The sequence below is a fragment of the Mesoplodon densirostris genome, chromosome 3, assembly GCF_025265405.1.
Source record: "Mesoplodon densirostris isolate mMesDen1 chromosome 3, mMesDen1 primary haplotype, whole genome shotgun sequence".
Taxonomy (NCBI): domain Eukaryota; kingdom Metazoa; phylum Chordata; class Mammalia; order Artiodactyla; family Ziphiidae; genus Mesoplodon; species Mesoplodon densirostris.
The window spans coordinates 157,016,889-157,039,283 of record NC_082663.1 but is presented as its reverse complement, the minus strand read 5'-3'; the positions used below and the strand labels follow the sequence as shown (position 1 = coordinate 157,039,283).

Below are 22,395 nucleotides of genomic sequence, written 5' to 3'. Positions count from 1 at the left end.
CCCTGCATCGGCAGGTGGACTCTCAACCACTGTGCCACTAGGGAAGCCCCTACCATTTAGTTTTTCATGTGTAAACAGGTAAACAGAAAAAATACCTTCAGACAAACAAAAAGTTCATTATGTTAACCAATCAGGGTCTGGAAATTTCTGCAGTTTTCTTCCCAAGTGTTCTCCGATCAAATCATCTTTTTTTGTTTTCCAGTAAACAGTAACATAAATACAAATTGTTTAATAATAACCATAAAGTCTCATAGGCTGAGGTTTAAGTATTTATACTTCATATGGTAAGGAGACAGATATTGGACAATTTCTAGACTCCTAAAGATTTGGCATTAAAAACAAAAACCTCAGTCATCAGAATTCCTATTTCTACGTTTGTGACTAACTACATAAATAACCATTGGAAAACAGGACTTTCCAAGCTAACTTTCCAGTTAGACTTTAATCTTAAACGAAGTGTGTATGTGGTTTTATTAATCTATTACGATGCACAAGTTGGATGTCTTTCCATGAATGCTACTTACCACCACTGACATCACCCAATGAAACAGAACACAATACTTACAATTTAATGAAATTCCAACAGCAAACAGTTCCTATGGGTTTTGATTTCTAATACCTGACTACCTAAAGTTAATAAAACTTATTACCTGTTCAACAATTATAGAAAAATCTTTTAAAGTTAAGGAAAATTTGAGGTAAATAAAGAATATTCATTTAAGAATGAAGTAGTCAAGATTTCCTTTTACTCAAAAAAACAAAACAAAAAACAAAACACAAAAATCACTTCCAAGAGTCAACCTGCATGTACAAAAAGGCAAGATCAATCACATTTATCACTGGACACAAAGGATATTCCAAAGGTCTTTAAAAATGGTAATTCATCTCAAAAAAGGAAAATTAATTTTAGCTTTTATATTTCATTCATTTTCAATACCATATTTGCTTAACAAGATAATTATGCAATTGATACAAAACATACAGCATTTACACTTAACTGTACAAAATAATTTAAGGTTTATAAAAATATTAGAATGTTTAGAGTTGACTGACACAGTCTTAAATAATCTCTTCTAGAGAAGTATAGTAAGACCACTGATTTCCATTTTATTTCTTTTTTAATAAGTCAAAGAAAGGATGCTGCAATGCTTCATCCAAGGTAATTCTTTTTACTGGATCATATTCTAACATTCTTTGAATCAGGTCAAACAGTTTCTCATGTTCTTCATCATGACAGAGCATAAATTCCTGAGGGGAAAAATGACTTTGTTTAAGAAAGACAATAAAATATAGTTAAAACAGTTTTTTTTTGTTTTTTTGTTTTGTTTTACCTTTAATGGTTTGCAGCGTCTCGTAACATATCTACCAGCAGAACTATGTTCCTCCCAATCCAGCTGATTATGATGAAAATACTTCTGTTTCCTATAGGAAAGAGAAGTCTGGATTAAATTTTAAGAAAAAAAAAACCCAAAACCCACATTCTTACCCTGCCCCAAACAGGGGATTGGGGGAAAAGATGGAACCATAGACATCTCTCTATATATACATAAACATACAATTTCTAAAAATCTCAGCAATAATTATATCGGATACCTTATATGGTATTTTTCCTAAACTTGTGCCCTCTGAAATTTTAGTATCCCACCTAAGTTGTACCATATGTGAAACAATGCCAGCTTCAAAAACAGAGGTTCCTAGATCCATTCCTGTAAATTCTGATTTCACTAGATCTGGAATGGGGCTAGAAATCGTTAACAATTCCCTGGATGACTTCTGCGGTGAAGCTATGTTTTGAAACCACTTATAGTATTCTTGTCCAAAGACGTACATGTGGTTTGCAACAGTCTGGAATTCAAATTTAGATAGGACTCCAAAATCAAGCTCTTTTTACTACTCTATGTATTATTTTTAAATCAACCTAGGAAAACATTTATGCAAAGGTTAACTTGAGTATAAAACCACCACTTTATTTACTGGATCACAAAGTAAATATTGCATTACTTTTCAAAAACTTGACTTCATGAAAAAAAATTCAAAATCTACAGTCTTTGGAATAAGCAATAACAACAAAGATGGGTTTTCTATAGTTTGAATATAGGCCACTGCATGTACCCAATAAGGACTTTAATCTTAAAAAGCATACCTTGTTTTCTGAATCATGTGTGTTGGTATGGGTCCTAATATACGTTCCATCATTGCCAGGTGTTCTTTACTATGATGAGTCTAAAAAAATAGAAAAAAGAAACTTAGCACTTTCCATTTCCCTACATGCACATAAAAGGAAAACACAAGAAAACAGTGTTTCCGGGACTTCCCTGGTGGTCCAGTGGTAGAGAATACACCTTCCAATGCGGGGGACGTGGTTCGCTCCCTGGTCGGGGAACTAAGATCCCACACGCTGCGGGGCAACTAAGCCTGCCCACCACAACAAGAGAGCCCGCGAGGCACAAACTACAGAGCCCACACACTCTGGAACCCACACACCACAAGTGGAGAGAGAAAACCCATGTACCGCAACAAGAGAGAAGCCCACGTGCTGGAATGAAGACCCAATGCAACCCAAAAAAAAGTAAATAAATAAATGTTAAGAAAAAAAAAGAAAATAGTGTTTCCATAAAAGGACTAGATTAGACAGCTATACAATTTATATTACACTCTACTTCAAAGATGGAATAAAACTGAATGAGCTACACTGATTGTCTGATTTCTGAAATGAATTGGTAAGGTTTGTATAGCTGATTGAGGAACAACTTTTTAAGTATATTTTACAGAAGTACAGTTGATTTACAATGTTCGAATAATTTGTTTAATGTAAAACAGAACAGTTTTTCCTTATTTGTATTACTTGCACTGTTTAACTGAGGGATGACTGGGAAGATTACCAAAAACCTGGCTACTCATTTTATCAGTTGCTTAACTAACCTCCATTACCCAATGGATAGCAACTTTGTAACACTAATCCTAGACAATAAAAATACAGTCCCAATAATTCTTACAACCACCTTGAGCTAGGAATGTGGGAACATAACTTTCAAAGAGGTTAAGATACTAGCTCAAGTTCATATAGCTCATCAAGGAGGAAACCTGAGCTGTGAACCCAAGTCAAAACTCATATTCTTAAATTACACAGTAACAGAGCTTTGGCTAAAGTAGAATAAATTGTTAAACTAAATGGTACACTCCTAAGCAGAGGCTGGAAAGCTTCTTCTATAAAGGACCAGATAGTAAATATTTTAGGCTTGGATGGTCACAGATGGTCTCCACCACATATTCTTTTTCATTTTTTAAAGCAGGCATCAGATAGGATATAGCTTGCCAATCCTTGCTCTGAAGAGCAGAGTCTATGTGCAATGCTTTTTAAATCCATTAACTACTGTGCCTAGCACACTGCTTTCAAAATGTTCTTAAGTCATGACAGGAATAAATAATACAAGCTCCATTATCTTCAAAAAGTTCCTTAGTTGAAGACTATTTTGGAGGGTGGAATTAAAATATAAACCACATCTCAAACCAAAGTTAATCATCGACGCTTAAGATCTCAGAATGATTTACAATCATAAAACCATCTGAAGGATTTTATATGTATCAGAATGAAGAAAGCCAGTGGTAGTTTGATAGGGATTGCATTGAATCTGTAGATTGCTTTGGGTAGTAGAGTCATTTTCACAATATTGATTCTTCCAATCCAGGAGCATGGTATATCTCTCCATCTGTATCCCTATCAAACTACCACTGGCATTTTTCACAGAACTAGAACAAAAAATTTCAAAATTTGTTTGGAAAAACAAAAGACCCCGAATAGCCAAAGCAATCTTGAGAACGAAAAAAGGAGCTGGAGGAATCAGGCTCCCTGACTTCAGACTATACTACAAAGCTACAGTAATTAAGACAGTGTGGTACTGGCATAAAAACAGAAAGATAGATCAGTGGATCAGGATAGAAAGCCCAGAGATAAACCCACGCACATATGGCCAACTTATCTTTGATAAAGGAGGCAGGAATGTACAGTGGAGAAAGGACAGCCTCTTCAATAAGTGGTGCTGGGAAAACTGGACAGGGACATGTAAAAGTATGAGATTAGATCATTCCCTAACACCATACACAAAAATAAGCTCAAAATGGATTAAAGACTTAAATGTAAGGCCAGAAACTATCAAACTCTTAGAGGAAAACATAGGTAGAACACTCTATGACATAAATCACAGCAAGATCCTTTTGGACCCACCTCCTAGAGAAATGGAAATAAAAACAAAGATAAACACATGGGACCTAATGAAACTTCAAAGCTTTTGCACACCAAAGGAAACCATAAACAAGACCAAAAGACAACCCTCAGAATGGGAGAAAATATTTTCAAATGAAGCAACTGACAAAGCATTAATCTCCAAAATTTATAAACAGCTCATGCAGCTCAATAGCAAAAAAACAAACAACCCAATCCAAAAATGGGCAGAAGACTTAAATAGGCATTTCTCCAAAGAAGATATACAGACTGCCAATAAACACATGAAAGAATGCTCAACATCATTAATCATTAGAGAAATGCAAATCAAAACTACAATGAGATATCATCTCACACCAGTCAGAATGGCCATCATCAAGAAATCTAGAAACAATAAATGCTGGAGAGGGTGTGGAGAAAAGGGAACACTCTTGCACTGCTGGTGGGAATGTGAATTGGTACAGCCACTATGGAGAACAGTATGGAGGTTCCTTAAAAAACTAAAAATAGAACTACCATATGATCCAGCAATCCCACTACTAGGCATATACCCTGAGAAAACCATAATTCAAAAAGAGACATGTACCAAAATGTTCATTGCAGCTCTATTCACAATAGCCCGGAGCTGGAAACAACCTAAGTGCCCATCATCGGATGAATGGATAAAGAAGATGTGGCACATATATACAATGGAATATTACTCAGCCATAAAAAGAAACGAAACTGAGCTATTTGTAATGAGGTGGATAGACCTAGAGTCTGTCATACAGAGTGAAGTAAGTCAGAAAGAGAAAGACAAATACCGTATGCTAACACATATATATGGAATATAAGAAAAAAAATGTCATGAAGAACCTAGGGGTAAAACGGGAATAAAGACACAGACCTACTTGAGAATGGACTTGAGGATATGGGGAGGGGGAAGGGTAAGCTGTGACAAAGCGAAAGAGAGGCATGGACATATATACACTACCAAACGTAGGGTAGATAGATAGTGGGAAGCAGCCGCAGAGCACAGGGAGATCAGCTCGGTGCTTTGTGACTGCCTGGAGGGGAGGGATGGGGAGGGTGGGAGGTAGGGAGATGCATGAGGGATGGGATGTGGGAACAGATGTATATGTATGACTGATTCACTTTGTTATAAAGCAGAAACTAATAAAAAAAAATAGAAAAAAAAAGAATGAAGAAAGCATGCACTGTGCTCAACTTTTTCCTTGACCCTATAGCTTACTACCACAAAACCAGACACCACCCCCTAGAAATGTCCGACAGCTATGTTCTAGATATCAAACTTGTCTACAAACTCAGAGTACTTTTAACAGATCTCTACGGAGTAGACAGAAGTTTGGTGAGGTGCCCCATAGCAGTGAACACATATATTCTGCAACAGCCACCTAAGTGACTTATAATTCATCACAGCTTCCTCCCTCCTCATCCTGCATTGCCATAACCTCAAAGCAACCTTGACAGTATTAGCCAGGAACTTCCTAACCACCCTCACCCCATCCAACAACACACCTTGATCAAATCACAACCCTCTTAAAGTTCTCCAATGGTTACACCACTTGAAGCTTTCAAGACTTTTCGTTTTCCGACATAAGCAAAATTATGAGGAAAACAAGTAGAGACCTAAATAACATTTTCTCCTTTTTGTTCTGCCAAGTATGCCAATAACTATTATCATTTCATAGAAAGAACATTTTAATACCAAAAAAACAGGAGAGATAATTTCTAAATGAAAGCCAGAATGGCAATCCTACAAAATTATTTTCATTTTAGCCCAGTCTGCATTTGGAAACCACTGACACCTAGGATAAAATAAATACCTTTCTATGGCAAACAAGTCCACTATGAATCAGTACTTGCCTACTGACACCATTTTCCTATTTATCCAAGACACTCCGGCAGTACTATTCATCCTTCCTAAACTAGAGTAGCTTCCTTTATGCCTCTTGCATTTATGAATACCATTTCTTCCTGATATGGCCATCACACACTCTAGTTTTCTGACAAACTCTTACTCTTCCTTATAGCTTGGATTAAACTCCCTACTCCTCGGTGATGCCTTCTCTAAGGAAACTTAACCGTTCACCTTTTCTGGGTTCCCTTCTACATTGTTCCATTATAGCAAGTATCACATTGTACTGTACGTTTTCCCATGTCTATCCTGTGTATGTCTTCCTTGAGGAGAGAGATGCTGTCTTTTCATGTTTATACACACAGTGCTTAGAAATGTGCCTAGGGTGTCATACATGCTTAATACAACTTACTGTTTCTGAATTCTTTTAATAAAAGTGCAACATAACCAGAGCTGAATTAAAACTGACCATAGTAACACTAATGTAAATTTATGAAGGAGCATCACAATCAAATGGATCATATGAAGTCAATATGGACCATGTGTTTAAAAGGTCCACATGCAGAATGAATTATGATCATTCACTGAGAGTATTTCATTCAACTATGGTTTTAGAGAAGGATGACTATTTTGCACATGGAAGTTTACATCTTAAGAATAATGACACTATGGCAACTTTCCAATATGGAAACAAAAACTTTAACATGCCTTTAACATTAAAGCTCATTATGAATCAGTAAGTAACATTTACTAAATACATACCTGAAAGACTGTGAAACCAAGGTAATATTCAATAAGAATGCAACCTATGCTCCAAACATCACATGGCTGAGACCAACCTAAAGCTATTTAAAAACAAAACCAAACATTTTAGTATGCAACAATTTTTAATTGCCAATACACAATATCTTTTCCTATGTGGGTGCTCTCTTTATATAGCCCATTTAGGACAATATGAGAGTAAATTCAGGGTTTACATTTTTAGTTTTATATCAAACATTATTCAGTATGCTTTCAGACTCCTCCATATCCTTGTATCAAATTACAGTATCTTAACCTGGGGGAGGAGGCATTTTATGGAAAGTAAGAGGGGTTAGCAAATATTCCATAGTCTCTGAATTGCTTGTGCAATGAGGAGCACTGTTATACCCACTTAACGGTTGTTCTATGAAATTTTACATTTTATTAGTGCAAACATAGGTCAATAATTATCCTCAGAGTGTAATTACTAACCCCTTAGCAATTACCATCAGCTTGATATCTGAGTTTATTTCTTCCATTAAAAGAACTAGTAGTGTCACATAAATTATGTAAGAATTATAATGGCTATTATAAGCAGTGTCACCCATAAGCAGAATTATACAGATATTTAAAGTTCACATAGAGAGGTATCTATATATGTACTTTCAGATTGTCTATACATGATCATATATTTTCTCCTTCAGAATTCTCAATAGTAACATTATTCAGAAAAGAAAAAAACACGTAGCCTTAACTCTCTATCTGTTTAGAAAGGAAAAGAGTAAACCATACAGATGTTTTAACTTTTTAAAGATTAAGTTTTTAATAAAAAAAAATGTACAAATAAAACCTACTTTAAAAGACATTTCAATTACTTTCAGTAACATTACTGAATTTAAAGACAAAGGAAGAAACAATATATTCAAGGAACTTGACTATGATTTAGCCATTTTTGTTAACCCTCATGGTACTTATCGCTTGAACAAAAGGATAATGGAGCATGGTTTCTACTTACAGTAACACATACAAAATCTGCAAATGATAGAGCTTGGATCTAAGGTGAAAGTTTTCTTTTCCAGCGACTCCTGTCTCCCAGTCCAGCTTTCTCCCAAGTGACTGTAAACTACCTCATTCTCTTATGGCTCAGCTCTCATACTCTTTGGAATTTCACATCATTCACTTTTACCAACTTCTGTTTACTACCAACACCCAAGACATGAGACCAACTGCCCTCCTCAGTGGTGGCACCTGACAACATCTTCCTCTTCAACCTAATTCTGCCTTAATCCTCAGGAGTAACACTTCACAAACACACAAAGAACCCTTCTAATCTTCCCATCTGTTCATTTCTTTTCCTAAAGACCAATAACCCCAATTTCAGATTTATATCAACTATCCCCAGCCTGGCCACACATGGGAGTGTATTATTACTAAGAATCACTGTATCTTACGCAATCTAGGAGGAGGCCATTAACTAACTGTAAGATACACCACTGTTTTATGAACCAATAACAAAGAAAAAATGCTGTTTTGTCTTATGTTTCCTCACATGTTAAAATGTGGAGAAAAATCTTCTTCTTAATATTGATAAAACACAGCAAGTTATCTCTTTTTAAGCTCTGAAAATACCTCTCTGTCCACAATCTCATCCCACACTCTTTTCTTTTACCTTCATTGCAGGCTTCAGTCCTCAACCATGAATACACTTTCTAAACTACTGCAACACAGAAGCTTCTTTCAGACCATACTAAGCAGAAATCCTAGTAACATCAGTCTCAAAGATGAGTTCCAAACCTGTGCTATCCTATGTGGTAGCCACTAGCCACATGTGGTTATTTAAATCTAAAAGTTTAATTCATTTAAAATTCAGTTCCTCAGTCACACTGGCTATACTGAAAGTACACAGTAGTCTACGTGTGGCTACTAATGGCTACCATGTTGGATAGTGCAGATATACAACATTTCTATCATCATGGAAAGTTCTACTAGCCAGCACTACATACTGTTCTTAATTTCCCGTCCCTTTTACTAATTCTTTACTCTAGGTAAACATCATTAGTTTGCTTTCACACTCATATTCTCAACTACCAAGTCCTCTTAGACAAAAGGTAAAAAGTGGAAAAGACTGATTCCACAAAGATGTTTTACTATCCAACCTCGGTTGAAACTTACTTTTGGCAAAGTAATATGCTTATACCATTTAACTATCTCCCAATATCACCTGATCTGAATTTTTCCCACTGTCTCCAAGCCCCCAAATCCATCTCTGACTTCCTTGCTCTATCAACATGACTCGGTTTCGAACTTTTAAATTTTGAGGCATAAGATGCGCACTCCCTCACTGAGTTCCCTTTTATTAATATTGAAAAACCCTGCACCTTAACTAATTTTCCTTTCCATGCTTTCCCATGTCAAAGATGATCAAAGAAGCTCTCCTCTTAGACTAGCCCCTCTTTCTTCTCCTCTTAACCTCCATCCACCCTACATCTAGATGTCTGCCAGCCAAATCTTTAGCATTTTCACCAGCACCATGCTTTGTGATGAGACGAAAAGAGGTGCCCACATCGCTTCAAAATCACACTGCTCTCATGTACTTAGCCAATACAGCTTGTTCTCTTATGATCTTGTAAGACTGACTTGTTCAAAAAGAACCACCACCTGGAATATCTTTACAGATGATATCACATTTTTCCCACTCAGGAAAATTATTTATAGCAATGTCCAGACAGCTTTTATGAAAACAGAAAACATTTTCTGTACACTGCTAAGAAAATTACAGCTATCCCCCAACTACCTGCCCCCCAATAAAAGCTATAGAGAACAAAAAATCTCTTTTTCAATTAAAATATCAGGAAGTCTGGTATCTACTAACCCAAAATGACCTCTGGAGCTCTGTAATGCCGTGTAGATACCAAAGTGTTATGATGTTCATCATCGTATGTTGCACTTCCTAAGTCAACAATTTTGATAGCTGTGTTTTTCAGTGTGCGTTCATCACGTTTCTAGAGATACAGATAAGTAAACACACAGACAAATAAAGATATGAAATATTTTATAGCACTATCCAAAAGGCTTGCACATGAATTCTCTTTTTGAATTTCAAAATAACTCCATGAGAAAGGCAAAGGATTACCCTTTTTGGGTTAAACGTCAGGATGTAAAAAGCCTCAAAGGTAAAATTCCTCATCCAAGGATCACCAAGCTAAATTAATTTTAAAGACAACTACCAAAATTAAAACAAGTGTAACTTACCATTTTTGAATTATACTTGACTACATAGTCAGACTCCACAAATAAAATATTTTCAGGCTTCAGATCTGTATGGGTTAATTGATTATGATGCAAAACTACAAAAGAACAAAAAGACATTATTAGTTTCACTTACAAATTTAATCTGTACTGGGGGAAAGTAGAATTAGTAGTAGAGTGAGGGATCAAAAGTCATTTCATCTTTACTTGCAATGTGCATTTTTAGTGACAATGTTTTGATATGTTGCTTGTCCAATAAAACCTTTAATTTACTGGTATTTAAAAATATAACAAGTATACTTACAATTTATTGACTGACAGATCTGATATGCCATTTGCCTGATATGGTCAATTTGAAAGGGCAGAAAGCTATTTTCTTTAATGAAATCATAGGTACTAAGTCCCAGGAGTTCGAACACAATACAAATATGACCATGATGATCAAACCATTCTAGCATCTGGACACATCGGCTGAAACAGATCAGAATAAAAATAATTCAGTTCACAGAATTCTGATTATTTCATGTAACATAATGGATCACAGTTCCAAGTTTATTACTTACAAGACATTATTGGGATCAGTACTATTTAAATGCTCTAATACTTCGATTTCTGAATGAGCTGCTTCACGATATTGTCCCACACTTTTTATGATTTTCACTGCTACATGTATGCCACCCCTTAAAAACAAAATGAAAATGGTAAAAGTACAGAAGGGCGTTGAAGACATGTATCCTCTAAAGCAGCTGTCCCCAACCTTTTTGGCACCAGAGACCATTTTCACGGAAGACAATTTTTCCATGGTTGGGGGGAGGGTGTGATGGTTCAGGTGGTAATGCAAGCTATGGGGAGCAGCAGATGAAGTTTCACTCGCTCTCCCACTGCTCACCTCCTGCTGTTAGGCCCAGTTCCTACCAGTCCACGGCCCAGGGGTTGGGGACCCCTGCTCTAAAGCATCATCTTATTAACTACCAATCACTCTATGCTATTTCCTTAAAATAATCTTTCAGGATATATTATAGCAGATCTATAAACATTTTTTCAAAACATTTTGACAAAATATACATTATACAGAGTGATGATTTCTCTTAATACTTATGAACGTTAATGTTTGTTTCCAAAAGTTTAAATTTACCTAGATTTTATAAGTAGTTTTTTTTAAAAAAAGGATAAAAATATAAAACTTGAACATACTACTGCTGAAAACATTCACTCATTTACCAGGCTAGACCGACTGTGCCATATGTTGCATTGGAATCACTGTTAAAAAGAGCTTGTCCCATGTACCTCACAGTCTAATGGAAAAGACAGACACTTGAACAACTTATCATAAGGTTAGAAGTGCCTGGTATAAGGAATAGAGAGAAGAAAGAGCCTAACCATCAGAAGTAGGGGAACTTAGACTTCTTCAGAGAAGAAAGACAACTATCAGTTTGTTAGATAATTCTGGCAAAGGAGACACCATCAATAAGTCATCAAGCCAAAAAACTGTTTAGTGCATTCACGGATGCGAATAGGTATAAATAGCAACCATGTAGGGCAGCGTGTTTTAGACCGTGGCATCTGTAGTACTTCCTAAAAAGTACAGAGGGAATTCCCTGGTGGTCCAGTGGCTTAAGACATGAGCTTTCACTGCCGTGGGCCCAGGTTCAATCCCTGGTCGGGGAGCTGAGATCCCGCAAGCCATGTGGCACGGCCAAAAAAAAAAAAAGCCGTAAATGATTTTGAGGAAAAGGATTTCCAAATCTTCAGCTTCCTTCTGTCCTCTTTTCTAAACCTGATCTTCTTCAATACAAGCCAGCAGTCAACCCTGCATTTTTCACTATGGTCTCCACACATTACAAAAGAGAACCCCATGCACGTGAAATTAATATGGCAAGGTTTGTGCCCCAGGCTGTTTATAAAAAAGAAAAAAAAGTCTTTGAGGCAAAAATTTTTCAAGTGGCTGGATAGCAAACCTATTCTGAACTCATTTCTTTTGAAAAGGTCCCAATGAAGTTGTGGGCTGATATATAATCATCAAAATAAATTTTTAATGATTTATCTCCCTATGTTGTATAGCATATATCTCAAGACTTAAAAGAATTACTATAAAACTGCTTTGACAAAACTTCTTCTAGTCTCATCTATTTCATCATATGGACAAGTTTTCTAATTGCTAATAAGCTATAAAAATGAACAGTGCTAATAGTTATAAAAATGAAAAATGGATAATGGTGTCAGCTAATGCTACTATAGTAATCATATTGCAGTATATAAATGTTTCAAACCAACGTTATACACCTTAAACTTACAAGCTTTCATGTTACTTGTCAATTAAAAAAAAGAAAAATGGAAACTTAATGCTAAAACAGTAAGATTTATCTATGGTCACATGAACTCATTTTTTCAAGGCCCCAACCATCTCAATAAAAGATATATTTTCAATTACATTGTATGTTTTAGGTCTAATAAGTATCAAAATTTGTAACAGATTTGTACTTGATCAATTGAATACTGTTCATTGGAATATCTCAAATACTCAGTCTTGGAACCTCAAGAAATTTTTAAAAGACCTAAATGGGACAACTAGTGAAATGTGAATCAGGTTGTAGATAAGCTGGCAAAACTTGAAAATACATATAACATGTAAATATAGAGAATGATTAAACACTGTAAAATGTTAACATTTGTGGAATCTGGGTGAAGAATAGATGGGAATTCTTAGCAACTTTCCTAAGTCAAAGTATTTCAAAATATCTTAAAATTTTACTTTATGTTCACATTTTTGTCATAGAGAGGAAAGGGTGATAATAAAAGACACTTAGGATAATATTCTTTATGAAAAGTGAAGTAAAAGTTACGTTCAAGATAAAGCATTTCTAAGTATTCAAGAAAGGTTTATTCATGGATGACAGGAGGTATCAAGCTGTTGTATTTAGATTCCCCCAAACATATTTAGAAAGAGAAATATGTTTTTTTTTTAAAAAAATCAGCATTTACAATAAGCTGGAAATTACATCCTCAACTATTTTATGATGAAAAGTTGAGATGTCAGTTTAGAAATGTGCAGTTTCCACTAAACTGTTTTAAGATGTTCACTTACAAAAAAATTTGCAATCGCAGAATAGAGGTCCTAGAAGAAAACATGAAAATGAAGCAGAGAGGCTCAAATAACAAAAAGTTTAGTATAACTCATTAAAGAATCTGGACTTTATTCTGTAGGCTTCAAGTAATATAATTTATTTATAGTTTGAGAAGCTAACCCTAACGTGCAAATATTATCCTTTGGAAATAAAAGTTTTTGAACCAAGAAGATTAGACATGCGAATTTATTGTCTCTGCAATTCAAAAGTAGGGTAAAGCACTCCAAATCTCTTATAGAAAGCTAAGGACCTAAGTTCTTGGAAAGTCTTCACTTGAACACTGACATTAATTTCAATGAACTCCATCTGATAAACATTTTCAGCATTCTTGGTCAAAATCCATACTTATGGTAAATAAATCATACACAGTTCAAGAACTTTTGAATACTTATACCTCCTAGGAAAACACATAGCTACCACTTAAATTCCATTTCATCTAAATTATGGATCCTTCTCCACCAAAAATATCAGAATGTTCAAAAAAGAAAAACAACAAACTTACATGCCATGATCAATGCACTCTACAACTCTGCCAAAGGCCCCTTCTCCCAAAGTGTTCACGATTTCATCTAAAGTGAGCAGGGAGAAAGAAGTGTAAGTACATGAGTACAAATTATCAGTTATTCAAATAATGAATGCTTAAGTGTGGATTTTTTTCAAATGCTCTCTATTAAAGCATAATTAAGGTTCCAGCACTCAAATTATTTTATTTTCAGCTGCTACAAAAATAATTTAGATAGAGCTATCTTTCTTGCTCTAATCTCAAATTCCACTGATTATTTTGGAACTTTAGAGTAGAAATATTTAAACTCTATAGAAAAGAAGAAATACAAAAGAACAAACAAACCCACAAAAAACAAAACAAAAAAGCAATGAAGAGTTCTTTAGCCCCCCCGCTGACAAACTATTCTTAAAAAGATTCTGTCTGCAAACTTTAAAAAGTGTTGAAAAATATTCTATACATCTTGCTTTTAGAACGTCTCCACTTTGACAGATAAGGTGACCCTCTTCATCATCTTCTATACTCCTGGATCTTTTCCTTTGGTGGCTCTTCTGGAACGGCAAGTGGGCAGCACCAAGATCGTCCAGCCAATCAATATAGCAGAGTGAATTCAGGGCAGAATACGCAATTCATTCAGCGGGGAGATATTCAGGCATTCAGATAAGAACCAGGCCACGAACAGTTGGCAGGAGCAATTTCAAATTCAGTCCCCAGAAATTCACAGGACACAGTTTATGTTACAGAAGAAAAACATGGCAAGATTTTCAGATAAGATACTTAAAGTGGCAATAGAATAAACAACACAATTGTCTCTAAAATACTGACTTAATTGAAGTCTGAAATTTAAAGAATGCAATGTCATGATCTATTAATCTCATTATAAAATAGCCTATGCAGTGAGTTGCGATGCCTAGTTTGTCAGGAAAATGTTTTAAAATGTCAAGATTAGTTCAAATTGATACTTAGCAATATTTTTAAACATACTTATTAAAATAAAAGGGGAAAATAAAGGCTAATGTCAATGTTTGATCTAATCAATGATAGTTCTACTGAAGAAAACTTGGGGAGGAAAATAATAATTCATAGTTTACTGCAAACAAGTGAAGATTCATGAGTGTAAAAAAAAAAGGGCAGGCTTTCTGGACAATAATTTCCCCTTCAGCACCCACTTTCAGAACTCCAATGGAACTAATTGCAGATTGTGCTATACACAGGGTAAGTATCCGCCAGTGCAACTTTCTACATTTCTCTCCAAGTACTGGGAAAGGGGTTTCTTTTAAAGTAAAAAATGTTTAAGATGAAAGAAAAGATGGGTGCTTCATCTTTTCGTATGATTATGTTATAAAAGATAAAAATATTTTTAACATTAAAATCAAGAACCTCATGATCTGGTCTGCAGAAAATGAGTAAATGTGGGCCAATGAGGACTAACTAAAAAATGCAGATTAGTTGTAAGAATTTGGAAGTTTCCTTTAAGGATTCAAGTAATATAAACACAATTATATTCATATAGTATTATAAACTTTTTCAAACTTATTGGCTCAGTAAGAGCTTTTACACACAAATAAGTATCCACCCAAAATGAAAACAAAATCAATCATACCGAACGTGACTGATTACTTGAACAGTGTCTATTACACTTCCTTTTAGGACTGCTTCTCCAGCTTCGGACTGAAGATTTACTGCAGTGGATTCGATAACTGCTTTCAATGTCTCTGTGATAACGTCTAGGAACATATCTTTTGCAGTAGTCATTTCTGTATTCATCCATGTTAGGAACATATCTTTTGCAGTAGTCATTTCTGTATTCATCCATGTTAGGAACATATCTTTTGTGGTAGTCATTTCTGTATTCATCCATGTTAGGAACATGTCTTTTGCGGTAGTCATTTCTGTATTCATCAATGTTAGGAACATATCTTTTGCAGTAGTCATTTCTGTATTCATAAATGTATCTCGGGTCCCGATAATATCTCTCATTCAAGAACCTTGCTCCTAAATAATGACTGCAAACACATTAAAGGATTTAAAATTATTCTCTTCATTCTAGAACGTTATAACGTTTAACCACATTTTAACGTGGTTAAAATAAAACATTCTCTCAAGAATTCCTGGTTTAAACAGCTAACTCAATAAAAGAAAAAAATACAAATTGATGAATTAGAATTTATATTTAACTCACAAAACTTAAATAATTTTACTTTAATCAACAAGTAAATGGGTACATATATCTCTATTAATATATACTGCTATGAAGGAACAAACCTTGGGTCAAATCATTCAACATATTCAGTGTTTACTTGATTAAGTGTCCCTTTACCTTCTGGTGAAAGTTAAGACCAAAAATTCACAAAACTGCTCTTCTGAAATTCATCAATCTTATGATATATGCATCTGTAACTAAGCTCTCTTCCTTTTTGCAGAGCCATACACAACATGAGGCAGGCAAAACAGGATTCCTTTCCTTCTTAATGTAAGTTAGGTATCTCTGGCACACAGAGTTCTTTCACCAAAGGTGTATTAGAGCTAAAAGGAATCTTAAATATATTTCAGGCCTTTCATTGTACAGATGACTACACTGAGATCCCTAGAAGGAAAATGATTTGCCATGGTTGTAGAGCACATTCTAAATCCTATTGTATGTGCCAGTATTATTACACACACCACCTATTCCATCTCCTTTTCTCTATTTCGAGCTTCCTGTTTCTTTCTGAGAAACAGACAGCACAGCTTTTGAAGGCTGCTTCATGTGCCAAAAATATCTAAAATATATCCCCCTCAAATGAGAAAAGGTTCTTGTAATTGCTTGCTTAGGATTTCCCAAACCCCTACTTCCCTTTGCATTTTGAATTTCCTGTCACTCCTGATTGTGAAATAAACAAGAATTCAGGGAAAACATCATCTGGTGCCATAGTGCTTAACTTCTTTTTTATATTATTTTTATTTTTTTTTGCGGTACGTGGGCCTCTCACTGTTGTGGCCTCTCCCGTTGTGGAGCACAGGCTCCAGATGCCCAGGCCCAGCAGCCATGACTCATGGGCCTAGCCATTCCACAGCATGTGGGATCCTCCCTGACCGAGGAACGAACCTGCGTCCCCTGCATCAGCAGGTGGACTGTCAACCACTGTGCCACCAGGTAAGCCCCATAGTGCTTAACTGCTGAATCTACAGATCCCTTTGAAAATCTGATTGAGAGGTATGGACCCTCTCCCCTAAGAAACGCACAAATGTGTAAACAAAACTTGGCAAGGAATTTCAGAGATCATGGACCTCAGGAAGTCAATGGATTCCAGTTAAGCAGCCTTGATTTGATGGAAAGAAAAAGACAGAGTCAACTGACCCAGCTTCCCGACCCCCTCTCTACCTGGGATGAGTATCCTTTTCAACAGTGTGAAGCTTCAAGAGGGATGCACGTGGAGCACTGAGGGAGAGAGGGGACACCTGCCCAGTCAGACACACCAGCTAAAATAATCCTGACAAGCAATGGAGTGACAGATGTGAACTAGACTTCCCTCACTAACCTCGTTCTTTTTCCCAGAATATGTTGTCATTCTTTTTCTCAGGAGGCTGGTTTATGCAAAAATAAAGAAGCATCTCTAAAACTGCTACTCAACAGGGCTGGCATCAAATCCAGGCTGGGGAGATGCAGAAACCCCCTTTCCCCAGTGTCAGCCTTAAGTTCTAGCCATTGGAGAAACAACTCAGGATATTAGGGTCTAAATCTGGGTCTAAGTCAGGGATCTGATGAGTTGCTTGGAACCGTTAAGGGAGAGATCTACAATACGTCAAACTAGAAATTACCATACTCTAAAGGGCATCTGTTTAATTCTGTAAGGCATCCTTCCCATAAAACTCTAAAATGTATTGGAAAACTCTAACACTAATAATCCTTAGCTGGACTAGTGCATGAAATTAGAGCTGCTGATAATCCATAAATAATCTATAGAATAACAAATATGGAGTGAAGTAATACTATGAGGATAAACTAAAAAATGAGGACCTCTTCAACCTACAACAACCAAGGCTTAGAGATTATATAAACAAAGTCTACAGAATTATAAAGGCTATATGGACAGAGTGAACAGGATGAACAGACTGATTGAATTTCTAAAAATAGTCAATGAATGTCCAGTGAATATTTCACTGTAGTTCTTTAAAAGAGCCAAGACTAATGAGGCTATGGGCTTTCGTTTTTATTTCCACACAGGTCCTGTGGAAGATAAAAAATATATAAGGCAAAATCCCTGCCAACAAATAACTGTTCAATTTGAGATTACTCACACAAAAATAAAACAAAACTCAACAATGCAGGAAATGCCAAAAGCCTGGATATGAGTGCTTAGGAGAAAAAACTCAAAATGCTTAAAATGATCAGGGAAGATTTCGTGAAAAAGAAGGGAAGAGTTTCATCTTATAGGGACATCAGGATTTGGACAAAGTAGGAAGTAGAAGAAATGCCAGGAAAGAAAAATGGCATATTACCATCTTACATTTATAGAGTACTTTTAGCCAGAATGGTTTAGAGATGAGTTTGTCTACATGTTACTTAGGAAATAGTAAGTAGACAATTTCAGCAAGAGCAATTTTCACATAGGGGAACATAGGCAAATAAATAAGCTGGGAACAGATCATCCAAAATCTTGCATGCCAGGTTAAAGGGCTTAAAACAGTGTTTCTCAAAGGGTGGTCTGTTTATTAACAATATCAAAATACTGAATTTTTAAAAATGAAGATCCCTAGACCCCAGGTCAGATTCACTGAATAATCTGGTAATATGCATTTTAAACATACCTCCAAAGTGATTCTATTCACACTAAAGTTTGAGAATCACTGGTGTAAGGCTTGATACTCTATGTTACAACAAGATATTTAAGGATATAAAATGTGTTCACAGTGTTCACAGCCACATCAGTCTTCCTGTGTAGAATTAATTGATTAAGCCTGTAGGAAGGGAGCAATTCACAGGCTACTTACAAATCAGAAAGAAAAGACACTCTGAAATATATAGGAAAAAAGGTAAGATAATTGATATACAATAAAAGCACTGATAAATCATAAGAAAAATATACTTTAATAGAAAAAATAGGCTAAGAATATAAAAATAATGTTCACAATCAACTAGACTTCAATTAAAAAAATATTCAAGTGTTCAATAAGCACATGACAGAGGACAAATTCAGCAGAAATTTAAACATTCAAATGAAAAGAAAACACTATTCTTGGCATTTCAAAATAGGCAAGACTGGTGACAGCATGTCGTAGGGAGTGTAACTTGGTACAAACTTTCTAGAAAAATATGTGGAAAAATATGTGAATATGTAGCAAGAGCCTTATAAGAGTTCACACCCTTTCACTTGAAACTGTCCCTTCTTAGAACCTATTTTCAGGAAATATTCAGAGGCAAAGATTTGTATACAACGGTATTTTTCGGAAGAAATAATAAGAAATATCTTTACATCCAAATGGGGGACTAGCATCCTACCAAGAGCAACTTCTTTATATGCTTCTGTATTTTTCATTTTTTTCCAATAATTTTACAAAAAACACTGTTATAAAGTTTTGAATCTTGAAAAAGACTATTAGATTACTCCAGATTATGGAGAGCAATTACCACCAGACATCTCTGGTGCCAATATCAAAGAAGAAACTATTGGTCTAGTGGTTATTGCACTGACTCAGTATCATCTTTATGTGGTTAGTTATGAATATGAATAACTGTTCATCATTCATATCACTTCCTTTCGACACATACAATGCATAATAAATCCATGAATGGTTAGTATTATATGTTAAGCCTTACAGAGTATTTTGTAGTTATCTTAATATAGGGTACAGATATTCTTGTATAATACATTAATTAGCTCAGGTCATTGAAATCCCGGCATAGATTCTCCCTCTTCCCTCCATATGGTAGTGTGTGAAGAATGATTAGCCCGCACTGATTAACAAGCTCACTGTTCTACAGAACAAGTCAGTTTTGGCGTGGAGAAGGAAAAAAATGACATACTGTTTTTTAAAGTAACCCCAGTTGGCTAATTTAGAAAGCAATCTGGCAAACAGTCCCAGTGGAACATCTGCACAAAACAAGGAGAAAACATAGAACCAACAAAAACAAATGAGAAAGGGAAATTAACGGAGGACAGAATGAAAGAAACTCTATTCACCTAGGCTTTGTTTAATCATTTAGGAACTTGAAAAATTCCTTCAATTCTATATAAACGTAGTACCTCCAAATTTTACACTGGTAAGAATACAACAGAACAGGACACATGCCATTGGAAATTTTTATTGAGGCCCTTCTTACAACAGCCAAGCTTCTAAAAATCCCAAACATATCCACTGGCCTTATCTACAAATATAACCTGTAGAATACAGTATAAGCAACTAATCCCCAACACACTTTAACATTCTCACACACCACATGCTATTTTTCTCATCTGGATGAACCCTTCCCCACCCTTCATTAGCTCTCATTTGTGGAACCCTAAATAAGTGCCCCAATGTACAGCTCTCCCTACTACATACAAGTTAAAGGCACTCACTGGTCCTTTAATCACTTACTTAACTTTCGTGTGTCTCATTTCCCACAACTATATTACTGGCAGCTGGGACTCCATCAACTGTCTCCTACAGCTCCCAAATGGACACAGATATGTGAGAGTAGGAACTCTGTTCTATTCAGAGCAGTGTCTAGCATATAATAGGCACTCAGTAAATATTTTCTGAATGAGTATTTGTTGACTGATTTATAAAACAATCTGACAGATGAAAGCTATATAAGCTAATGACAAGTCATTAAAACTATTAGTGTTAAAATGGTACTAGTTCAAGCGTAATTTACCAATAAGATTCTTTAAGCTGGTGATGTGGTTTACAATGTCTGTTCTCTTGTGTACTACTGTGGGATCTCCTCTTCCTTTTGTGACTTCCACTGTAGCTTTCATGTCCCCAGCTTTCTCTGTTATCCCAGTCAGGGCAGTGAGTTCTTTTGGAATGCCTCATCTGTTAATGGAAATGAAAAGTGAGTTGTGGAATTTACAGACGGTTATGTTTAGTAAATAAAATATTTCACATTAATATTAATCAAATAGAAAAACCCCAGCACATGGGGTCATACAGGTTCTAAAATCTTCATAGGTAAAGGTTCCTAAAATCTTCGTAGGTAATGGTAATGGTTCGTAGGGATAGTGTATGGAGGCACTATCCCACTGGTATGTCAGATGATTCTAAGTGACATACACACCTAGTACTAAATGATAACACTGTGAAACCTTAATACATTTTCTTTCCATTCTTCTGGATAAATTCTCAGCTTGGTGCATATCTTCAACTAACACTTGCTACTGCCATTGAAAAAAAAAAGAGTCAGGATTCAGGCTTACAGCCTTCAGTAGACAACAATATCTAGCTAGAAATTAATAACTTTTTTGGTTTTATTTTTATCATTACGTTCTTTCTGTGGTAAATTATTACTACTCTCTTAAGTTATTGATATAATCAAATTATTAAGTTATTGATGTTAACTTTAAATGTGAACTAATTTAAAACAAATATCACAAGTGTCGTGCAGCTTTGTTGAAATACTATGATACAAATAACTGAAGTTAGAGAAACACTTAGGGATAGAATATAGGAGATGAATGTTTATTTTCAGATCATCCTGCAACCATTCTTAAAATTAAACACATTTGTTGTAGATCTGGGGTGACTAAAGAAATGAACCTATAAGGATGAATATGGTCACACTGAAATCAGATAATTGTGACAATTCCTTGACTCCATCTACATCCTCACAGGTTCCATTCAGGATCAGGATCTGTGTTCTAACAATGTCATCCCTATCTGCCTCTTCCCATCTTAATTCTTTCACAAAGTAGTTAAGTTTTTAACAGTGATGTCCAAACTGTTGAAGAGGGTGAGGTTCACAACTCAGCAAGGAGCTGAAAACAGGTAAAAGGGAGCAAAACCAACTTAGTTAACCTCCTTCAGTTAGCCCAAATGACTCAGTAACAAGCAAACAAATTCAAGTAAAAAATTTAAAAGATTTCAAATGAATTAAAAGACTTTAAAATGAGGCATCTCCTGGGAGGTATTCCCTAAGAAAATGTAGGTATCATGCCATCAGGGACCGAAGCCACCAAATATTTAGATCTTTTAACTCACTTCTCTTGTTGATTCTTAGGTCCAACAAAAATCCTAAAACTCTAGTCAGGGTTCTCACTGGAAATTGATAAGTGAGCATTCTGATTTACATAGTCATTTGAATATGGGAAACTGAAATAAATGACATTACAAACTAACCTCAGCCAAAAGACCATCAGAAAAGCCATCAAAAAAAAATTATATTTCTAGTGGAATTCTTCTAACCCTTCAATTACCCAAATTGTATTTTAACCACATAGGAACTCTTTAAAATTGTTTAGTCAAGCATTCTTAAAACATAGCAAGCAAAATTACAACATCTGATGACTGAGGTTTATTACCATGATTATTACAATGCATTTTTTGCAAAACATGTGTGTCTGCTTCAGTTTTTTTTTTCCTTCTACTATCAGTAGGCCATAACTAGCTCACCAAGGCAGAATTCTTAAATAACCACAGTTATCAATATGCAAATATTAAAATAAGCATCTTGGAAGAGCCAAAGGTTTTTATTTCTCTAGCCAAGTTCATTACTTTAAATTTAATTCAGCTGATA

At 35.4% G+C, this 22,395-nt stretch overlaps 1 protein-coding gene across 2 annotated transcripts in view; it reads right to left on the bottom strand.

Annotated features, from left to right (window-relative positions):
• Nucleotides 1–1,022: 1,022 nt before the first annotated feature.
• Nucleotides 1,023–22,395, bottom strand: part of LOC132485889 (dual specificity protein kinase CLK4) — a 35,773-nt gene continuing 14,400 nt past the window's right edge. Inside the window, exons 2-14 of one of the 2 annotated variants that reach the window (XM_060092492.1) lie at nt 20,539–20,699; nt 15,649–15,703; nt 15,301–15,468; nt 14,158–14,248; nt 13,698–13,764; nt 10,634–10,750; nt 10,375–10,541; nt 10,074–10,168; nt 9,694–9,823; nt 6,843–6,925; nt 2,144–2,223; nt 1,332–1,422; nt 1,023–1,248 (exon numbers count right to left, since the gene is read on the bottom strand). In XM_060092492.1, the coding sequence (XP_059948475.1) occupies nt 1,108–1,248; nt 1,332–1,422; nt 2,144–2,223; nt 6,843–6,925; nt 9,694–9,823; nt 10,074–10,168; nt 10,375–10,541; nt 10,634–10,750; nt 13,698–13,764; nt 14,158–14,248; nt 15,301–15,468; nt 15,649–15,703; nt 20,539–20,699 (1,446 nt within the window). In that variant the 3' untranslated portion in view covers nt 1,023–1,107. Of the gene's footprint in view, nt 1,249–1,331; nt 1,423–2,143; nt 2,224–6,842; nt 6,926–9,693; nt 9,824–10,073; nt 10,169–10,374; nt 10,542–10,633; nt 10,751–13,697; nt 13,765–14,157; nt 14,249–15,300; nt 15,492–15,648; nt 15,704–20,538; nt 20,700–22,395 lie in introns of those variants that run through there. The other variant, XM_060092494.1, reaches the window with a different exon arrangement.